The sequence below is a fragment of the Erpetoichthys calabaricus genome, chromosome 2 (genome assembly GCF_900747795.2).
Source record: "Erpetoichthys calabaricus chromosome 2, fErpCal1.3, whole genome shotgun sequence".
Lineage (NCBI taxonomy): Eukaryota > Metazoa > Chordata > Cladistia > Polypteriformes > Polypteridae > Erpetoichthys > Erpetoichthys calabaricus.
Window position 1 is genome coordinate 309,622,701 of NC_041395.2, and position 21,438 is coordinate 309,644,138.

The following is a 21,438-nucleotide window of genomic DNA, read 5'->3' on the forward strand; positions in this document are numbered from 1 at the left end:
GATAGATTCTATTGATCGATCGATCCCAGGTTCCCTGTACAGAAAAAACAGGTTCAGGAAATGTATGGATGTACAGTATATATAGTGCCCCACAAAGGCTTTCTGTGAACTAACTAATACAGAGGCCAATGACATATTTGGTCAAAGATTCCTGGGGGGGTTCTTTTAAATTCTTCTAATTTCTTTAAACATCTTTAGACTGATTTGTCTTCTGACCCATCAATCCGTTGTAAGTGATATTGTGAGCGAATGAAAAAGTGCTATGAAGTGAAGTGAAATGAAATGATTTTGCCCTTTAATACTATCTTCTGTGGGGAAAGACCCCAAGTTTAAACACATTCTGTTCTGAAACTGCTCATTTCACCTTTGTAGAGTTAAGATTTTTGGCTGGTTGGATTTGCCACTTCTGGGTTAGGTTTGTCCACCTTCTTTATGGACACGGTGATCTCTTCTTGACCTTGCTCAAAGGTCTCCCGTTGGATCGATGCCTTTGAGGGCACCTTACTGGCCTCCTCTTCTTTCTCCTTCTTGCTGATGGTGACAGTGGATGATAATTTGGAAGAGCTGCTGTACACTCGAGTTGGATAAGCGTAGGTCAAGCTAGGGCTAAGACCAGGAGCATTCAGACTGACACCAGTGCTAAAACGAGTCTCCTCTCCTTCTAGTAGTTTTCTAAATAAAAAGGAAACAGTTAATGGTACACATCTTGGGAGTCATTTGCAATGTGTTACATTTAAAATAATGATAAATCATTCAAATGACCCGAAAAGAATGATTCAAGAAGCAAACGTTAGTAACATAGAATTAGATTTTCACAAAAAAAGTTTCAAAACCATGCTGCTGAACTTCTTTCCATTTGACCACTATTCCACGGTGTGAAACTTGGGGCTTACATAATTTAAATTTTTTAATTTTAAAAAACTCCATAAATAATTTTATCAAATCTTTAATAATTCTAATTGTACTCATCATAATGAAACAATCATCTACAGCCGTGGTTCTCAATGTCAGTCCTGGGGTGCTCAGTGGCCCAATTTTTTTTTCTTTACATTTGAGTCTTTCTTTGATTAAGTTTTGTTTTTTTTTTGTTGGGGTCTTACTCATTATAAAACGTAAACTACAGTAGGTTTGCTAATTTTTAGCTCTGTATGTTGTAAAGAGATAAACTTGTGTTGTTTGTCTTATTTTCTAAATGCTGCCCTCGTCCTCATTGTCGTGATTTTCCTTTTGCTTGCTTGTCCAGGTGTTCTGGTTGTTTCATTTGTTATTTGTGAATGAGCTCATTAGCAGGCCTGACGCTGAAGTAGCGGCAGCCTCTCAACATTCAGTGTCGTTTGTCAGGGAGTTTACACTCCTCATCATCATTAAGGTGGCGAACTTCACAGGAGAGCGGTGAATTAATAGGACAATGACAGTACAAAAATGAAGCATGGAAAGCTAGGAGCACAATATTTGTAAATTAGTCTATTTCTTACTAATGCCTGTTTTCTGAGTACAGAATAAGAAAAGAAAAAAAGGGACCTGCTGATTAAACAATGAGATCAATTGGGAATAAAATAACATCAACCTGTAGTCATGGGGGGGGGCGACAAGGACTGAACTTACTGAACGTGAGAACAGCAGGTCAGCAGTGCTGTGCCTTTCATATCCATCACTTCAATACGACTCCTTTCTCTTATCAGGTATATGGTACGTTACATATCTAGTGTCTGTTATATACTGCATCTTTTTTAAATAGTGCTTTTAATATCTGTCTTTTTTACTTTATATAGTGCCTTACATATCCATTTATGTTATATAGTGCCTATTCATTAGTGACATTCACATCAGTCTGGCTATTGGTGACTTAAGTACCACTTTTATCATAATAGTGTCTTCCATATTTATTCATATATGCTATATGGCATCTGTACAGTATATTCTATTGTGACTTTCATATCTGAATATCCAATGAGGATTTAGTTATTTCTAATCACATAAATATATTTGGGGTGGCACGGTGGCGCAGTGGGTAGCGCTGCTGCCTCGCAGTTAGGAGACCTGGATTCGTTTCCCGGGTCCTCCCTGTGTGGAGTTTGCATGTTCTCCCCATGTCTGCGTGGGTTCCTCCCACAGTCCAAAGAAATGCAGGTTAGGTGCATTGGCGGACGTAAATTGTCTCTAGCTTGGTGTGTGTGTGTGTGTGTCCTGCGGTGGGCTGGCGCCCCACCCAGGGTTTGTTTCCTGCCTTGCACCCTGTGCTGGCTGGGATTGGCTCCAGCAGACCCCCGTGACCCTGTACTTAGGATATAGCAGGTTGGATAATGGATGGATAAATATATTTCCTTATTTAAAACACTAGCAGCAAATAACTATTATACATTATTCCATTCTGCTTTAAATTAGTTTTGTTTTTGAAATGTATTGGTTAACATTTATATTAACACATTTCGCCTAAACCCTACCCTCCTTCAAACAAAATACGACAACTTATCTAATAAATTTTAAATTTTGAGAAGATTTCAGAATTACAAAATACACATTACTCAAAGTCGATAAAACAATACAAATCCATTGTCAGAGAAGAAGGTGAGCCCACTGTACCTGTAAGCGGCAATTTCAATGTCCAGAGCCATCTTGACATTAAGCAGGTCCTGGTATTCCCTCAAGTGGCGGGCCATCTCGCTCTTGGTCGTCCTCAACTCGTTCTCTAACTGGCCAATGGTATCCTTCAAAAAAAAAAAAAAAAAAAAAAGCACAGGGTTTCAGTTAAGCTGCTGGCCATCCAAAGCAAAATCTTACAAGACGTCCTGCTCACGCTGTGGAGAACCTTCAGCACACGGCTGGCTCTTCTCAGGTAATCCAGGGAGCGCCATCAGATTTTTTTTCTCCTACCAGCTGCTTTGAGTGTAACAGCAAGGGATTTTCTGTGATTGTATTATGTAAATATACACACGGAATATAAGCATAAATTACTTATATTCATCCATCTATTCATTTTGGTGTATCATTAATATAATTTACCCTACTTTAGTTACACACCTATCCTCATTCTATTTAATTGTGTAATCCTGCTTACATAAAGGAATTAATGAGCTACAGAGGCAAAAAAGGGTCTCGTAACTCCGACTTTATTATTCTGTTTGCCGCAACTCACACATCACATCTTCAGCATCCGCCAGGCTGTCACCTTCAGAAGGTGCGACTCTCAGATGATTATTGGCCTTTCTGTTGCCCTTGTTCTCTGACACTTGTACTATTACTGTAGTGTTTATCTTAAGACTTGCTTCTGCCCACACTTTGTAAATGACAGATTGATTTGATTGATATTTTGATATGATTTTAAAGGCAGTCATTTAAAAAAAATTCTACAAGACCTCAGCTACATAGTCAAGGCATGTTTCCATATTAACCTCCGATTTATTTGGTGTACAACTGTTCTATTAAGTACATTGAATTATTCATCTGCCATCTCACTGTTCAAGCCTGTGTGAAGCCCCAGTCTTAATAAATAATAGTTAATTACATTTATATAGCGCTTTCTAATCTAGAGAATGCACGTTACATGGACACTGGGGAGCCACTTCAGCCACCACTGATGTGTAGCATCCACCTGGATGATGTGACGGCAGCCATTCTTGTGCCAGTGCACTCGCCACACATGAGCTATTTAGGGGTGAAGGGGTGAGATACTTGGCCAAAAACATGCAGGTGATGATTAGGGGGCCAGAATGACAAGGCTGACGTGAGAAATTTACCAAGAACATTGGGAAGCACATTACACTTTTTCAAAAATTCATCTTTTATGACCACAGCGAGTCAAGACCTCTGTTTTTATGTGTTTGAGGGATGGCACCATTTTTTACAGCACAGTGTCCCCATCACACACACACTACTGGCCTCATGAACACCTCTGTTAGCTCCATCACAAGTGTTTCCTAGCTGATTTCCTATCCAAGTGCTGGCCGGGCCCAAACATGCTTAGCTGCACGTGAATGACCTGCTCTAAAGTGCGTTGGTGTCTCCTGTCCTCACTGTTGCATTGATTTTCTTTTCACGTCCCAGACAATGTCAATGGTCATTTAACTGGCAGTTCTGCTGTGGACTTTTTTATGATTGTGAGTGTGTGTGTTCAAATTAGTGGACCCAATCCAGGATTTGTTCTTGTTTTTTGCCTGATGCTGCTGAGTTGGGCTGCAGCCACCTGTGGTCCTGAAATGGATTAAGCAAGTCTCTCTATTATATAAAAAAAATCTTGGGATGAGACGAGACAATTTCACATCCCGTGAGATGTGCCAAGAGATGAATTGAAAACCTAGGGGGCAGAAATAAAAGACAAACCGTAGAAGAAGAAAAGACCAAGAGTAGAAGACAAAGTAGAACATCAAAAAGAGGTTCAAAAACGCTGGCGCGATACACATGCAGAGCAGGTTAGAGATTACGAAAATACAGTACTAAAATTCAAATGTCTCAGAAAACTGATAGTAAAGATTGTATTAGCACAAACAAACGGAAATTATTACTCAGTGAAATAACGAAACAGCAAAAAGAGATTAAACATATAGACATATGACAGAGCTACTACAAGTTTAATTTCAAACAAACCACAATTCATTCAGGTTTATATTTATGATCACAGAGAAGCGATGCAACATAGAATCGAAAAAGTTAAACGATTGGACGTATTAGAAATTCTACAGCCAATAATGGATACAGATCCATACGTCCAAAAGTTGTGCATCCATCAATCAACCCACCCGCTGAATCTGAACACAGGGTCACGGGGGTCTGCTGGAGCCCATCCCAGCCAACACAAGGCACGAACCAATCCCGGGCAGGGTGGCAACCCACCGCAGGACACACACAAACACACCAAGCACACACTAGGGCCAATTTAGAATCGCCAGTCCACCTAACCAGCATGTCTTTGGACTGTGGGAGGAAACCGGAGCACCCGGAGGAAACCCACGCAGACAACATGCAAACTCCACGCATGGAGGACCCGGGAATCGCACCCTTCTACTACTAGGCAGCAGCACTACCACTGCGCCACCATGCCACCCCTAAAGTTGTGCACTTTACATGAAATTTATCTGAAAAACACAGACATAGTAGAAGTTTTCTTGGCTTTCTATATGAATCCGAAAAATCATGCTCGCATATATAATAAACTAACGTGATGAATTGTCAATGATAACAGTTTCGAAAGATGGAGATATCAAAGAGTCGATATTCATGTTTATCCAAACTAGTTTTAAATATAACATGATAAAATGTGACAATGCCACAATTGTGCAGCACCCTTCAGTTTTTGTATTAATGTATTTTCTAAAACTAGTTCTAGACAGTCCATCCATTCATTTTGAGAATCTGAAATTCCTATCCTGGGTCATTATGGTCATGTGTACAGAGTACAGTGAAATTCTTACTTGCGTGTGCTATCAGAATGTAACATTTCATCCTGTCCAGCGTCATAATCAGCAAGCAGACCTTCCTTACTTGTCTCCCTTCTCTGAAATAACAGTTTATGTGGCCTCCATTAGATAAAATCCCTCACCCTCTGCCAGAACAAACCCTTCACTCTACCATGTATTTATCAGATTGCAGGTTTTTGAACAGAGCAGTGGGTGCAAGACAAGTCATCCCCAAATAGGATACCAGGCCATTACAGAAAGCTCACACACTATGCCAGCGTGCTACTTATTATTGGACTGATGTCTTTATCTAAAGCGACTTACAACATTTGAGGTACAACTGGTTACATGTATTTTGTTTATTCCCAATTGGAGCACAAACAGGTGAAGTGACTTGCTCAGGGTCACACAGCGTCGGGAGCAGGATTGGAATTGACAGCCTCAGGTTTTAAAGTCCAAACCCTTAACCACTACACCATACTGCCTGACAGTGCAGTGTCCTCACTTAAACCAGCAGATTTAAGAGCCAAGCTGAGGACCTGGAGAAAAAACACAGTGTGAAGCCTTGGTCTTCCTGAGAATTAGTCAGTGCCCTGCAGTCATGTGCTAAAATATAACAATGGGCTTCACTGTGTTCAGCCAAGAAAATACTTTGAGGAAAAGACTTGTGTATGTGACTAATTAAAAGAAGAGTCAACAGGGCAATGAGAAGACATTTGGAGACTTCAGAGGACAAGAGAAAAAAAAATCTTGTCCACATTTTTTGCAATTTAATTGACTACCACAATGTCACTGATTTACATCAGGACAAAAATCAAATTAAAAATTGTTGTCTTTTATATAAAAAATAGGTTTCTTAAATTAGTGTAAAGAAATTTATAGGTATAAAGAAGTTAAAATCTGACCATATCAAGTTATCTTTATTTCCAAAAAATAAATGTTCAAGTTATTGGTTAGTTAGTTAATTCTTTTTATTTAAAAAATTACATTTTCATATAATCCTTTGTAAGTATATGATTATAGCAATTAATAAACGATAGACAGATAGATAGATGCACTATATAATAGACAAGAAAGGCACTATACTCTAAACAGAAGAAGCACAGATAGAAGAAGCACTGTATAGTAAGTACATAGATAAGAAAAATACTGTATAATATTTGCAGATAGATGTGAAAGGCATTCTATAGAATAATTAATTGCATCATCTTTTAACCTGTAAAACTAAGTATATGATTATTATAGCAATTAATAAACGATAGACAGATAGATAGACTATATAATAGACAAGAAAGGCACTATACTCTAAACCAGAGGTTCCCAAACTTTTTTGCCCCGTAGACCACTTACCAATTTTTTTGTTTTTCATAGACCCCCCTGCCTGACTAATATTGAATTTTCCTAAACTTATTAACTTCAAATGTGTTTTTTGGCAACTGACACAGTGCTGCTTACTTTCATAGGGTTTTTTGTAGAGTGGACAATTGTAAAAAAAGAAAAACATGTGCAATTTTTATTCACACCTTTATTGAAAAGACACAAAATGCAAGTAAATATTTGGATTTGGAACGAAACAAATCAGAACCTAGTAAAATTCTTACATGTTGTGTCCGCTCACGTGGACCACCATTTACATCTCGTGCACCCCCAATTTTTTTTCTCGCTGACATAGACCTCCTGCAAGTCAAAATCGACCCCTGGGGGTCCATATAGAGCACTTTGGGAATCAGTGCTCTAAACTGATAGAAGCACTGTATAGTACATAGGTAAGAAAAATACTGTATAATATTTGTAGATAGATGTGAAAGGCATTCTATAGAATAATTAATTGCATCATCTTTTAACCTGTAAAACAGTTATTTTCTGTCTTTGAAACCTGTAAAGAATCACATAGATTTGCTGGCTTCAGGAAAGGTCCCATGTGCTTTAGATCTGACCTGACCTGTTTATCTGTTTTTTGACACGCATTTTTATTCGAACATCAATTATCAAAAGGTTACTCTGTGTGTCTCTCCCACGCAAATGTGTTACATTTAATTTGCTTTCCTCATTTTCTCTTGCCTAAGTATAAAGAGTTTTATCGACCTAAAGCAGTGAGCTATTGATCCCATTCATAATGAATTGAGGTAAAGTCTTCAACTAACTCAAGCTGTCAGATTTACTAAATGCATTTCCAACAACATATTTATGACAGACAGACCATTAGTGATATAATAAAATGTGACAGAAAAAATATTTTATCGCAACTTTTAAAAAAGTTCAATTCCAATAAACTATTTGCTTTCTGCAGTAGGGATCGGCCCTCTGAAAACAGAAAAATCAGATTATGAAAGCCTTTACCGTCTATTAAGGGTTTAGGCGCTCTGAGAGGATTAAAGGAGATTACTGTTTTCCAAATCAGACTCTTCTGAATGTACAGATTTAGAAAAGGGTGGAGAATGTGAGGAGGCGGCGGAGGACAAAAAAGGCAGTGAGAGAAACGCAGCTCAACGTCACCTTCAATAAGGTTAAGCCTCTGTAATTTGTCTTTCACTTAATTTGTCTTGCGTGTGACGCTGGAACTGATTAAGGTCACAGAATAACCAAGGGCCGTGCCCTAACAGGCATTGTAATCTTTCTGTCTCCTTGAGGGTTATGACCATTCATTCGTCTTTAAGCCTCCCCGTCCCCGCTGGAGGTAATCCTGCTTACGGAAACGTCGCTTCAGCACCCTGGACAACGTGCACGTAGAAACTTGGAAAGACCAACGTCCTTCAGAGCGGTGCCAGAAAGGAAACATTTTTGGCTCCAGAAATTTCCTTGATTTATTTAGATGTGTAACATATTCCGTACATAACCGTGAACAGATATTCGATCGATATATTAGATTTGTGAAATGACTAGCAGCCTGTAATAACTCGGGCTCAGTTCGGGATTTCTTGATCTGTCAGTATCCTGCTAGGTGGCTTACTATACGTTAAATATTTTTGTTTTGTCCACGTAGTTTGAACCTTTTCAAAGACCAGTTAAATCTTCTCAGAATAAAATGTTTCTGTGTCAAGCAATGATTCTACGGGATACCACACAACCCAGTAAAACGTTTTTTTTAAATCGTTTTTCTAATGTGTAGCCATTGCTCAAACTGCAGTACCTGTCTTCTATATTGCACTCACATTACCTTTCGGCTGTGCAAACTGTCCCCGAAGTAAACGTGAAATTACCCAGTGTGCCACATCGGTCAATCAAAACATACATTTTATACAACACTTACTGCGCTGAGCGCTTTACAAAATAACGCAGAAAGCTCGGACAGCAAAGCTTCATAGTTGAGGATTCATAGCATGGCGCACTGTCTGCAGGCACCGCTGCGGGTGTGATGTCCACTCTGCCGGGTGAAACAGGTGGAAACCCTGAAGTTGAACACACTTGTGCCAAGTCTCCTATAAATAAAGAACAAGCGTACTCGAAGAAGAGGCAGACCTCACGGCCATGATCGGGCCCATGTCTTGGCATGTACCATATGAATCGATTTGAGGTGGACTGTAAACTGTAGATTGTCAAGCATGTGTTAAAATCTGAATACAGAATAACGGCGTCATTCATTATGCCCGCGGTTGCATTATAGAGTAGTATTTGAGCTACCAACAAATGTGATCTTAAAACGTCTGTTGATGAACTCGCTACGCTCAGGTCCACCCTGCCTGACCAGGGCACGACAGCAACTCCAGTCGGCCTATCCGGACGGGATGCCGGGCGTCCGCAGGACTGATCGAGACAAACGCGCTCCCTCACGCCAGGCTTATTTAGAGCAAAAATCTGAAGGACTGTACGTCTGAAATTTGCACGCTTTTGGGAAATTACGGTTTGGGAACGGCTAAAAGATTAACGTTTTCTATCAAAATGAAATGTTACTATGACAGCTATACGTCAAAATAAATACATGTTGACGTGTTTTCGTTCTGAGGTATATAGAGATTTCAAATTGGAAATTTCCGCGATATTGTCAGACTCCGATGTATGGATTGAAGTCAGAGCCGGTGCACCTATTAGGCGACATGGGCGGACACCTTGAGTGCAGTTTCTAGCAGTTTAGAGGGACGCGCTCCCCCGCAAGTCCAAGCTATGGACACCGTGTGGCGCAGTTTTGACAACTAAAGGCGACCACACTTTTCACCAAATACCCCCTAATCGATATTGGGGCTCCATATGGGCTTCGATCGTCACGGTTTGAGGTTAAATCATGGAATGCATTACAATGGGAACCAAATCTCCAGGGTCCAAAAACTGTCCGCCTGGAGCTTCACGCACAAGCATCGACCTCAGGTCAATAGCGACAAGTCTTCAAAACGGTAATGAAAAATGTGAATTTGAAAAAAAAAAAAAAACACATTTCGTGTTTTGAATTGGAAGAAAATTCACCATATTGTGGTGGCCAGACTGGCACCTGGTCGCAGAACCGTCGCCTTCACGTGCTTAAATGTTGCGTTTCTGCCCTCTTAGCGAGTTTTTTTTTTTCCTAGCACACCCCCGAAGACGTGCAGGTTGGCTTGGCTGCCATTCCTTAACTGCGTGTGAGTGTGTACGATCACTCTTACAAGTACCGGTTCTTTAATAGCACTTTATGGTGTGTGCGGTTCCTCGCAGATCCATTACTTGACAAGTTTAATCTAGTAAAAGGTTTTTCCATATTTTTTTACTTTTGGTTGTTGGCTTTAAAAATGTTTGTAATATGCACAAAACAGAACTCTTTACTACCTAGCAGAACACTGACGGATGAAGAAAACCTGAACTTCCATCCATTTTCCAACCCGCTGAATCCGAACACAGGGTCACGGGGGTCTGCTGGAGCCAATCCCAGCCAACACAGGGCACAAGGCAGGAAACAATCCCGGGCAGGGTGCCAACCCACCGCAGGACACACACAAACACACCCACACACCAAGCACACACTAGGGCCAGTTTAGAATCGCCAATCCATCTAACCTGCATGTCTTTGGACTGTGGGAGGAAACCGGAGCGCCCGGAGGAAACCCACGCAGACACGGGGAGAACATGCAAACTCCACGCAGGGAGGACCCGGGAAGCGAACCCAGGTCCCCAGATCTCCCAACTGCGAGGCAGCAGCGCTACCCACTGCGCCACCGTGCCGCCCAAAACCTGAACTTACCATGTCTTATTATATACGGAAAGACTTCTCTTCAAATCGTAAACCCGTTGGTATTTCACAAATCTGTTATCTTGTTTTTTTGTTCAACGTATTACTGATCTGAAAAGAATGAAGGTTCTTTCTGGAACTTTCATGTCGATTTTTGTTTTGGTTTCCCTGAGGCATAGCTCTGAAGAAGCGCTTTGGCACCTTTAATTATTAAGAGTGGGGAAGAGCCCTTCGATAGACGGCCGCCTTTTTCAGAATTGCTTGCTGCTTTATGTCCAATGCTGCTGGGATTTGCTCTGTCGCACAATGACTTTAGATTCCCAGCGTTTTAAAAATGTCTGCTAATACGAGCATGCGAATATAAATAGTGATTGTCGCTGCCACCTTAAAGACTCGTTTTAAAATGCAGGGGGGTGGGGGTCCCGTCGAGGTGACCATCTGTGACGCGCCTGCGCAGTCTGTATTTATGTTCTCCGTCTTTCTTCCGAGTATCTAACATGTAATCCAATGGCTCTTAAACTTTTTTGTATCGATACAATTTTGTCTTTTTTGTGACTCTGATACCCAGAATCATCCCCGGTGCAATGGCGTTTGCCGGTGGCGACACATCAAAAGACATTTGGCAAACCGAACGCGACCCTTTCCCTTTGATTACAATTGTGAATGTCAACTCTGCGAGAGCCAACACGCGACCGGAGATCTACAGTTCTAAGGAACTGTGTAAGCATTGTGCCAATGGCAACTAAATCACCCCGATGTTTACTTACACGCCGACAAACTGGCATTCTGACATTCTTGCGGTGCAGTCGACATTGGTCGGCCCGGCTCCGGTACCCTATAACGGTAAACGCAACGTAAAATAATAAAATGCGGCAGTAATTCGTTTTTGTACAATCATTCACAGTGTTTCATTTTTCAGTACTAAGAAAGTCCAGTTTTAACCCCTTTGAGGATTTTTCTCAAAAATATCAGCATTCCGGCGCGGTTTTTATTGTGCTGCAGTGTCTTATAATGCAGGTTCCGCTATACGTTTAAGTTCTATCAGCGCATTGAACTAATATCGGTGTCCCCGCCTTTTAAACGAAGTATATTTTATATTAATTTAATTTAATCGGGGACATACAACCGGATTTTGAGATCGGGGAAATATTAAACGACTAGGAAGCCCAAAAGCCCGAGCGCACGGCCGATGTTGCCCTTGACGTTAACAGGCATAAACCCCAACTTCTTTCACTCACTCCGCAGAGGCTCCCAGTGCGCCAAGGAATCACCCGTACCTGGAATGCGGCAATCTCGGCATTGTGCCTCTCCTCCATCTCCCTGATCTGCCTCTCCAGCGACTCGTTGGTCCCTCGGAGACTCTCGATCTCAATGTTCCTGGACTGCAGCTGCCTCCTGAACTCGTTGATCTCCTCTCTGCTTGCCCGGATCGCCTCGTTGCTCTTGGCCGCCTGCTCGCTCAAGTTGGCGAATTTCGATTTGTACCACTCTTCAGCCGATTGTAGGTTTTTGGCGGCCAGCGATTCGTACTGACCCCTGATCTCTTTCAAGGCGGAGGTGAGGTCGGGCTTGGACATCTCCACTTCCACGGACACCTGCGCCGCCTGGATCATGGCCATGAGCTCCGCCACCTCCTCTTCGTGGACTTTGCGCAGGAACCCGATCTCGTCGAGGAGGGATTCCACTTTCTTCTCCAGGTCCAGCCTGACCAGAGTCGCGTCGTCCACGTCCTTCTTATAAGCTTTCAGAGTCAGGTCCGCTTCCTCTCGTGCTCGGATTTCGTCCTCGTACTTCGCCTTGAGCCTTTGCAGGTCTTCCTCGATGCTATCCCTTTCGATGAGAATCTGCGATTTCTCTCCATTGATCTCCTCCAGTTGAGCCCTCAGCTCTCGGATCTCCCGCTGGTAAATTTCAGCGAGCCTGGATGGTTCAGTCTGCCTCTGCCGGAGGGCCAGTAGCTCCGTCTCCAGGACTTTGTTTTGCTGTTCAAGGCTGTGAACCTTCTCGATGAACATAGCGAAGCGGTCATTGAGCCCCTGGAGCTGCTCTTTCTCGTTGGTACGAATGATTTTAAACTCATTGTTGAGTACCACGGTTTGGCTAAGGTCAAGATTCCCGCTGGACACGGGAGAAAAAGCTGGTCGTCCTGACGTCTTGTAGGAGCCGAGAGAAGAGGCGCTGCTCCTGGACACCGACTGGCCCCTAAGGCCGCTGGAAGAGATGGAACTGCGAGACGAACCGGTGCCAATCCGCGAAGAAGTAGAGGAGTATCTCGGGGACTCCCCGAAAATCTTCCGGTAGGAAGAGGAGAGATAGAAGTCCGATCCGTAGCTCATCCTGGCGACTTGGACAAAGGGAGCGCCCGCCTATGTGAACACGCCTTTTATTTATAGCGCCGGGCGCTCCAAACCGGCCGAGGAACAACTTTAGGTAGAAAGGCGTTGTGGTTTTGCCTGATATGTTGTTACGTGCAAGCAGCATTTATAAATTGAGAGTGGCTTGGTTTTAGGAGTATTTAACAGTTTTCTATATTTCTCTCTAATTTTTTAATATTGAATTTGATGAAAGGGGTGGGGCGCGCTTTCGGCGCAGAGGTGTGCGGAGATGGAACTGTCCGTTTTGGTGCAGTGCTGATGTCAGCAGAGACGCTGCATATCGCGGCTTCATTAAATGCTGTGTCACCTTCTCACAGAGGGGCTCCTCTTTATTCTGTAATAGACCGGGCAGGAGTAGAGATACAGTAGATACAAAAAAACAAATACAGCGACAAAGAAAATAGATCTCAACACATACGTGTTTTCATTAATTTTTAGGGGCCGAGGCAATGAATAATATATGGCGTTTGTCATATCGTAAAGCGCCTTTACATTATTTAATTATCTCAAAATAATAATTCCAACATTTAAATAATGAAAAAAAAAACTAACGAAGTGATTTGGTGTTGTTAACAAACATAATTAGTTTTAAAAGTGTAATGAGACCTAGTGAGCCGAGTGAGACGTGATAACAATAATGGATACCGGATTGTCTTCTGTTATTAACGGGGACAGGAGACCGCCAGATACGCATGAAAGTTCAAGTCACGACGAACTTTAACAGCTCACCTGGACCCCGTTAGATTGATTCTCCACTTTCGTTTTGTGATACGGTTGTTCCTCGAGCAGACATTCGGTCATTAAAACGCCTGTCATGGGCGGAGTGGCTGAGATGCAGACGCGCACTTGAAGCGGCATTTCCACACCAGCTGCTACAGGGACCTACTTTCACATTTTGAGCTCCTTTTTTGAGGCGATGAAATTTTCTGTGTGTCCCTTACTGCGTTCTGAAAACGTAACATCATTTCATTTTCGCTATCGAGCCCAAATACGTGACGGATCTGCATTTTACATGTAACACATTGCCTCTGAAATCCGCTTGGAGCTGCAGCGAACTTTTCAGAAATACCGAAGGGATTCGCTAGGGTCCAAAAGAATTCAAAGGCCACTGAAGGTTACGCTAACCCGGTCTGTAAACGCGTGTAGTCGGTTCATAAAGATGATTTGTACATTTGATTAATGGCCGCTAGTTTTTAATTATGCTTTAACAACCCCATTCCCCCCAATACTTTATAACACAATTGTCTTGTGAAATTTGATCTTATGATCAAAATAACTCGAAAGGTGTCTGCACTCCAAAAACTGCTGGTTCTTTCATGGCACTTTATGGTTCTTTACTGGGTTGTGTGGTTCTTATAGAACCATTGATGACAAAGCACAGTTTCATTCAGGGAGTTTTTTTTTTTTTCATATGAATTTGGTTCCCAACATGTAGAAAAAAACCCTGAAATCGTACATTAGCAGGACACTACCAAATTAAGAAGACCTGGACTTATGGCCTGTTATTGTATGGAGCAAGACGCCTTTCAAAATCGCAAGCCCTTGGTATTTCACAAACTTATAACCATATTTTCATGGTTATTTACTGTATGGATCCTGATAGAGATCTAAATAAATAAATAGTTCTTTCTGAAACCTTCTTGTGGATGAGTCCTTTGGGAACTAAAAGTGGTTTCCCCCATTGCTTCACTCTGATGGACCACTCTGGCTCGTTTGGTTTTTATGAGTGTCCATGGCTTTCCCATCATTGAAAGTTAATACCGTTTTAAGTTCGAATGTTACTGCCCCCTGCCGGAAAGAAAATGACCGACTACTGTACAGGTCTTTGTACTTTTGCTTCGTTTTCTTCACGGGTGGTTCAGCGGTTGCCTCTCAGTGGTGGTCTGTGTGGACTTTACATGTTCTCCCTGTGTTTGTACAGTGGTGGCCAAACGTTTTGAGAATGATAGAAGTATTCTTTTTCACAAAGTCTGCTCTTTGTGCTTTTAGATCCTTTTGCCAGATGTTTCTATGGTATACTGAAATAAAATTACAAGCATTTCATAAGTTGCAAAGGCTTTTATTGACAATTACATTACGTTTATGCAAAGAGTCAATATTTGCAGTGTTGGCCCTTCTTTATCAAGATCTATTCTCCCTGACATGCTTGTCAATCAACTTCTGGGCCAAATCCTGACCGATGGCAGGCCATTCTTGTATAATCAATGCTTGGAGTTTGTCAGAATGTGTGAGTTTCTGTCTGTCCACCCGCCTCTTGAGGACTGACCACAAGTTCTGTGGGAGAAGAATTTTAGGGTAGCGCAACATTGATCATCAAGAAATAACATAAAGGGTTAATAAATGTTAGAAACCTGTTCTAACACACCAGAAACTGTAATATACAAAAGGTACTGAAGGATGACTAAGAGATGACTAAGAAATCAGCAGATGTCAGACGAGAATGGACAATTGTTATATGCACAGAAATTTCAAGAGTGGTGGCGCAACTCAAAGGTATAAGAAGAACCAGAATGTAACAGACTTTTATTTTATACAAATGATTTGTTTGTTAAGCAATGAACCAACCAGAGTAAAACGAATACATTGATTGACATGCAAATTTAATAGTTTATAAAATGAACCTCTATTCTTTGTTTCTTTAACCATCCTGACGAGATAATTATGGTGCGTCCGAAATTAGGACCGACTTGTTCTGCACGGGACTCTCCTCCGGTGGACGCGATAGTCGGACCTGAAACGGTAGGAGGAGGCACGTTCATGTGTTTGTGAATAGGGTGCTGGGTTAGACCCCAAACTGTTAGAATTGAAGTGTTTTCTGTTAGAGTTAGGGTTACATTTTATTGTACTTAGGTTAAGAGAAAGTACAAAAAATAATAATCTGTGAGTGCCTTTTGCCCACTAGAGAGAGCGTCCGTCGTCTCAGGGGTTCAGCAGGACTCGTCGGAGGTCGCCGGTGAGTAAACCACAGTGCTGAGGTCACTCCTTGTCGCGTGGCGGGTTATTGGAGAATTTTGGATTGCCGTCCGGAGGAAGTGGCCCACTATTGTCTGGGGGAGTTGCGCAGAAGGTCTCAGTAGCCAGTAATACTGTAAAATGGACAGATAAGTCTCGGGTTCAAGTCCCTGGCATGTAGTAAGGGGGGTAGAGTCCCCCGCCTCAGTAAAAGAGAGGTTAGGAGCAGGCGCACATTGACGCACCCACCACATGACAAACCAACTCAGGGTCCCAGATCAGGACTCGAGTGCAGCCAGGCGACGGGTGACACCTCAGCACCACACTAGTAGATAGAGTGGGACCAGTGGGAGGTTTTTTTATGGTGGCTGGAGTGCCAAATCTGCCACCGACCCCCCAGTTTTTCCCTGCTGGTTGAAGGGCCTACTTCCAGGGCTGGAGGCAGATTAACGTCATACCCAGGACGGAGCGCTTGCAGGTTAAGGGCCTCGCTCAAGGGCCCCTTTGGCATTTACAGGATTCGAACCGGCAACCTTCAGATTGCCAGTGCAGATCCCAAGCCTCAGAGCCACCACTCCGGAGAAACAGGAAGGTTGAAGTCCTCCCTGAGGTAATAAGGCTGCAACCAGTGGGAGGGAGAAACTCACAGGAAGATCGGGGTAAAGGGAGAATAAGACAGACAATGTACGTAGTGTGCGGAAAATGTAACTGATGAGAAAAAGAATAGGGCTTAGAATAAAGGTAAGATTTTTTTGTCAAGTAGATTTGTTGCGTTATCAGAGGCAGTCGGTTGTTTGTTTGTCTAGTTGGTAAAGACAGTTAACGCATTCTTCTCTAGAGTCCGTGTTTCTTTATTTTTACGCCTTAACGCACATGTCCTCTGTATGCTTGTACAGATTTTCTAACAGTTTACACAGATCGGGAAAAGTATGACGTTTAACGATATCACCGTTCGCGATATTCGGGTGTACGGAAGTTGATTTGAAACAAAGGGGGGTTGGTTGGAATAGTCATTTAAAATACTAAGGTGTAAATGCGCAGCGAAGATGAATGCGAGATGACTGTACAATACAGCGAGTCACATAGATCGGGAGGACGTGTTGAAAGAACGACGTGTGTGTTTGAAAATGCTGTTCTATGCCTAAGAAATGTCGTGTAAATCGGGACTGTGAAGTGTACTTGTATCAAACTGCGAGTTTCCTGAAAATATATTGTGCACACAAAAATTCGAAATGTCTGATATAAATTTCCAGAGCGGAGTCAATTTGTGTTAAAATGAGTTTTGAGTGTGTGTAATATTTGTATGATGAAAACGTCTCCACATTGCATATAAAACACGCTTATAAATATGTAAAACATTTTTTTCCTGGGTGGCGCAGTCGCGCTGCTGCCTCTCAGTTAGGAGACCCGGGTTCGTTTCCCGGGTCCTTCCTGCGTGGAGTTTGCATGTTCTCTCCGTGTCTGCGTGGGTTTCCTCCCACAGTCCAAAGACATGCAGGTTAGGTGCATTGGCGATCCGAAATTGTCCCTGTGCGTGCTTGGTGTGTGTGTGTGTGTGTGTGCCCTGCAGTGGGCTGGCACCCTGCCCAGGGTTTGTTTCCTGCCTTGCGCCCCGTGTTGGCTGGGATTGGTTCCAGCAGACCCCCGTGACCCTGTAGTTAGGATATAGCGGATTGGATAATGACAGACATTTTTTCTTTCAGACCCTGTTCAAGCCTTAGGGAAAAATGTGCTTTGATAAGAATACAATATAAATTTCTTTAAAGAATAAAATTCTGTTGATATGTGTGTGATACTGAGTGTGTTAATGATGGTTTTGGAAAGTGCGGAATGTGTATGGAGCATAGATAATACGTCTGTGTGTGCTGATTTATTAAATAGATTCTGAATGTGTTGGCGTATATTGTTTTTAATGCTTTTCATGAGCTGTTAGGTGATTGCAGTAGGGGTGATATGGTGGCGCAGCGGTTGGCACAGTTACCCAGCAACAGGAAATGAAGGTTCAAACTTGCACATTCTCTGCATGGAGTAAAATAAATGTAAGCAGTGAGAGGAAAAGAAAGTGTAAATGCTTTCAATAGCAGATGCTAAATAATAATACAACTTGAGTAAGTATAATGTGTTAAAGAAAGTTTAAGTCAGTTTGAGTATGTTGTGCAATGTGAAAGAGATCTCTGTGAGTGAAGTGCATTTGAAAGAATTTAAGTGAGTTTGGGAATATGTTTGGTTAACGACAATGGATGAAATATGTGGTGGAGTTTGAAATGATGAGGCAATTGATAAAGGTGCACATAAATATATGTTTTGAATTTAAACTTAAAAATGAATTTGATTAGGTTCAATGAAACGTTTCCAGATTTGGTATAAATGTGTGTGCCTTTTTCCATTGAGTACTGGCCATACTGAAATGGAAGAAAGTTCTTTTAGTAATTTTTAAATTAAAGTATAAAAAAAAGAGACATTCTCGATATGAAGAAAGCTGGCGACGAGCACTGGCTTCCAGTCTAAGTAGTGTTCTGTACTAAGATATGCTGTACAAACGGGGTAACTAACAAAAAGGGGGGACTGTGCTTTGTGTGCAGATCATCGCTCGAGAGAGAATCTGCAACGAGCAACTCAGGATGGCATCAACAAAAAAAACACACACGTGAACGACAGCCTTAACAAGAGTTATGGTGTAAAAGAAATCAGCATTATTAAGTACATTCTATATAGCAGAATATTTTCTTTTAAGTACTGTAATGGTGTGATGCACTAACTACCATGAGAGCATTTTAAATAAAAAATAGATTTTAAATCATAAGGCATTTGATACAGCGAGAGGTTGATTTCTTTTCCCATCACTCCTTGTTCACAAGTAATTTGAATATCTTAAATGTGAAGTAGAATGTTAATTAATGACTGCATAGCTGATAATAGGGGTTAGCTTTATTTTCTATACGTTGATGCTCTAATGAAATATTCTGGACACTTGTTAAACTCTGAAACCATAGGTAGAAATATATGTGTCAATTTAATTAATAAAATATTAGCTTAAAGAAAAATAGCTGAGATATGAATTTTGAAACTGTTTAGCTTTACGATTAAAAGTTGAGGGGTAATAATAGATGTATTAGATAATAATAAATGTATGTAATTGTAACTTTTGAAAATAACCTGTTAGCCTTAGATGAAGTGAAATAAAAATTTATTTTCTAAATATTTTAAATCCCAAGACTGCAGATGATTGAATGATGTTCTGTAATCCCAGCAATTGGGAATTGTGAAATTCCCCTTGGGGATTAATAAAGTATCTATCTATCTATCTATCTATCTATCTATCTATCTATCTATCTATCTATCTATCTATCTATCTATCTATCTATCTATCTATCTATCTATCATATAGTGCCTTATCTATAATAATAATAATAGAATTATTATTATTATTATTAAAGATAAGGCACTATATGATAGATAGATAAGGCACTATATGATAGATAGATATTATTATTATTATTAAAGATAAGGCACTATATGATAGATAGATAGATAGATAGATAGATAGATAGATAGATAGATAGATAGATAGGTAATAATAATAACAATGATAGATAGAATTATTATTATTATTATCTATCTATTATTATTATTATTATTATTAATTCCTATCTATCTATCTATCTATCATATAGTGCCTTATCTATAATAATAATAATAATAATTCTATTATTATTATTATAGATAAGGCACTATATGATAGATAGATAGATAGGTAATAATAATAACAATGATAGATAGAATTATTATTATTATTATCTATTATTATTATTATTATCTATCTATCTATCTATCTATCTATCTATCTATCTATCTATCTATCTATCTATCTATCTATCAGTTGGGAAAGGGAATGCAGAGCTTAACTGTTTTAGTTTATTTTGCTCTTATTTCTAGATTTTTTCTTTGACTTTTGCTTGCTATGCTGGCTGAGAGATGTTCTCTGGAGGATACTGGTATTATATTACATTCATTATGAAAAGGGGATTGAGAATGCCTGACTAGGCTCCAGTTCTAGACTGGAATAAGAAAGGAAAGCAAATCATTTACAGTTTTCTACACAAACCTCCACAGAACATGACTTTTTAACTAATAACCTCCACTCCACTTTACTTTCTCTCTTCTTTTGTTTGATTTGCCGCTCCTGGACATATAACATGCGGCTCTTGCCAAGTTGTAATATTTAACAGGCCAGGACTCAGACGTTTTCACTGACCGATACCCTCTTGCTCCACATTCCCTCTAAGGGGGGGTAACAGCAAATGTTATGTGCCAATAGTTTGAATATTTTGAGACAACTGAATGATTTTCCTTTGGCATACAGTGCATCCAGAAAGTATTCACAGTGCATCACTTTTTCCACATTTTGTTATGTTACAGCCTTATTCCAAAACGGATTAAATTTATTTTTTTCCTCAGAATTCTACACACAACACCCCATAATGACAACGTGAAAAAAGATTACTTGAGGTTTTTGCAAATTTATTAAAAATAAAAAAAATGAGAAATCACATGTACATAAGTATTCACAGCCTTTGCTCAGTACTTTGTCGATGCACCTTTGGCAGCAATTACAGCCTCAAGTCTTTTTGAATATGATGCCACAAGCTTGGCACACCTATCATTGGCCAGTTTCGCCCATTCCTCTTTGCCGCACCTCTCAAGCTCCATCAGGTTGGATGGGAAGCGTCGGTGCACAGCCATTTTAAGATCTCTCCAGAGATGTTCAATCGGATTCAAGTCTGGGCTCTGGCTGGGCCACTCAAGGACATTCACAGAGTTGTGCTGAAGCCACTCCTTTTTATATCTTGGCTGTGTGCTTAGGGTCGTTGTCCTGCTGAAAGATGAACCGTCGCCCCAGTCTGAGGTCAAGAGCACTCTGGAGCAGGTTTTCATCCAGGATGTCTCTGTACATTGGTGCAGTCATCTTTCCCTTTATCCTGACTAGTCTCCCAGTTCCTGCCGCTGAAAAACATCCCCACAGCATGATGCTGCCACCGCCATGCTTCACTGTAGGGATGGTATTGGCCTGGTGATGAGCGCTGCCTGGTTTCCTCCAAACATGACACCTGGCATTCACACCAAAGAGTTCAATCTTTGTCTCATCAGACCAGAGAATTTTCTTTCTTATGGTCTGAGAGTCCTTCAGGTGCCTTTTGGCAAACTCCAGGCGGGCTGCCATGTGCCTTTTACTAAGGAGTGGCTTCCATCTGGCCACTGTACCATACAGTACAGGCCTGATTGGTGGATTGCTGCAGAGATGGTTGTCCTTCTGGAAGCTTCTCCTCTCTCCACAGAGGACCTCTGGAGCTCTGACAGAGTGACCATCGGGTTCTTGGTCACCTCCCTGACTAAGGCCCTTCTCCACCGGTCACTCAGTTTAGATGGCCGGCCAGCTCTAGGAAGAGTCCTGGTGGTTTCAAACTTCTTCCACTTACGGATGATGGAGGCCACTGTGCTCATTGAGACCTTCAAAGCAGCAGAAAATTTTCTGTAACCTTCCCCAGATTTGTGCCTCGAGACAATCCTGTCTCGGAGGTCTACA

General features: G+C 41.3%; 1 protein-coding gene across 1 annotated transcript; it reads right to left on the reverse strand.

Moving 5' to 3' along the window:
* Positions 1–373: 373 nt before the first annotated feature.
* inaa (internexin neuronal intermediate filament protein, alpha a) lies at positions 374–12,954 on the reverse strand. The gene is made up of 3 exons (XM_028795887.2): positions 11,805–12,954; positions 2,584–2,708; positions 374–672 (listed from the first exon to the last, which is right to left on the reverse strand). Exons 1-3 carry the CDS (start codon positions 12,861–12,863, stop codon positions 375–377), a joined length of 1,482 nt encoding a protein of 493 aa, XP_028651720.2. The 5' UTR covers positions 12,864–12,954; the 3' UTR covers position 374.
* Positions 12,955–21,438: the final 8,484 nt, after the last annotated feature.

Excerpts from the sequence above, each read along its gene's own strand:
- inaa (XM_028795887.2), bottom strand. The coding sequence starts at position 12,863 with ATGAGCTACGGATCGGACTTCTATCTCTCCTCTTCCTACCGGAAGATT. Across the intron at positions 2,709-11,804 it reads CCGAGATTGCCGCATTCCAG|GATACCATTGGCCAGTTAGA; the intron begins GTACGGGTGATT and ends TTTTTTTTGAAG. Across the intron at positions 673-2,583 it reads ATTGAAATTGCCGCTTACAG|AAAACTACTAGAAGGAGAGG; the intron begins GTACAGTGGGCT and ends CTTTTTATTTAG.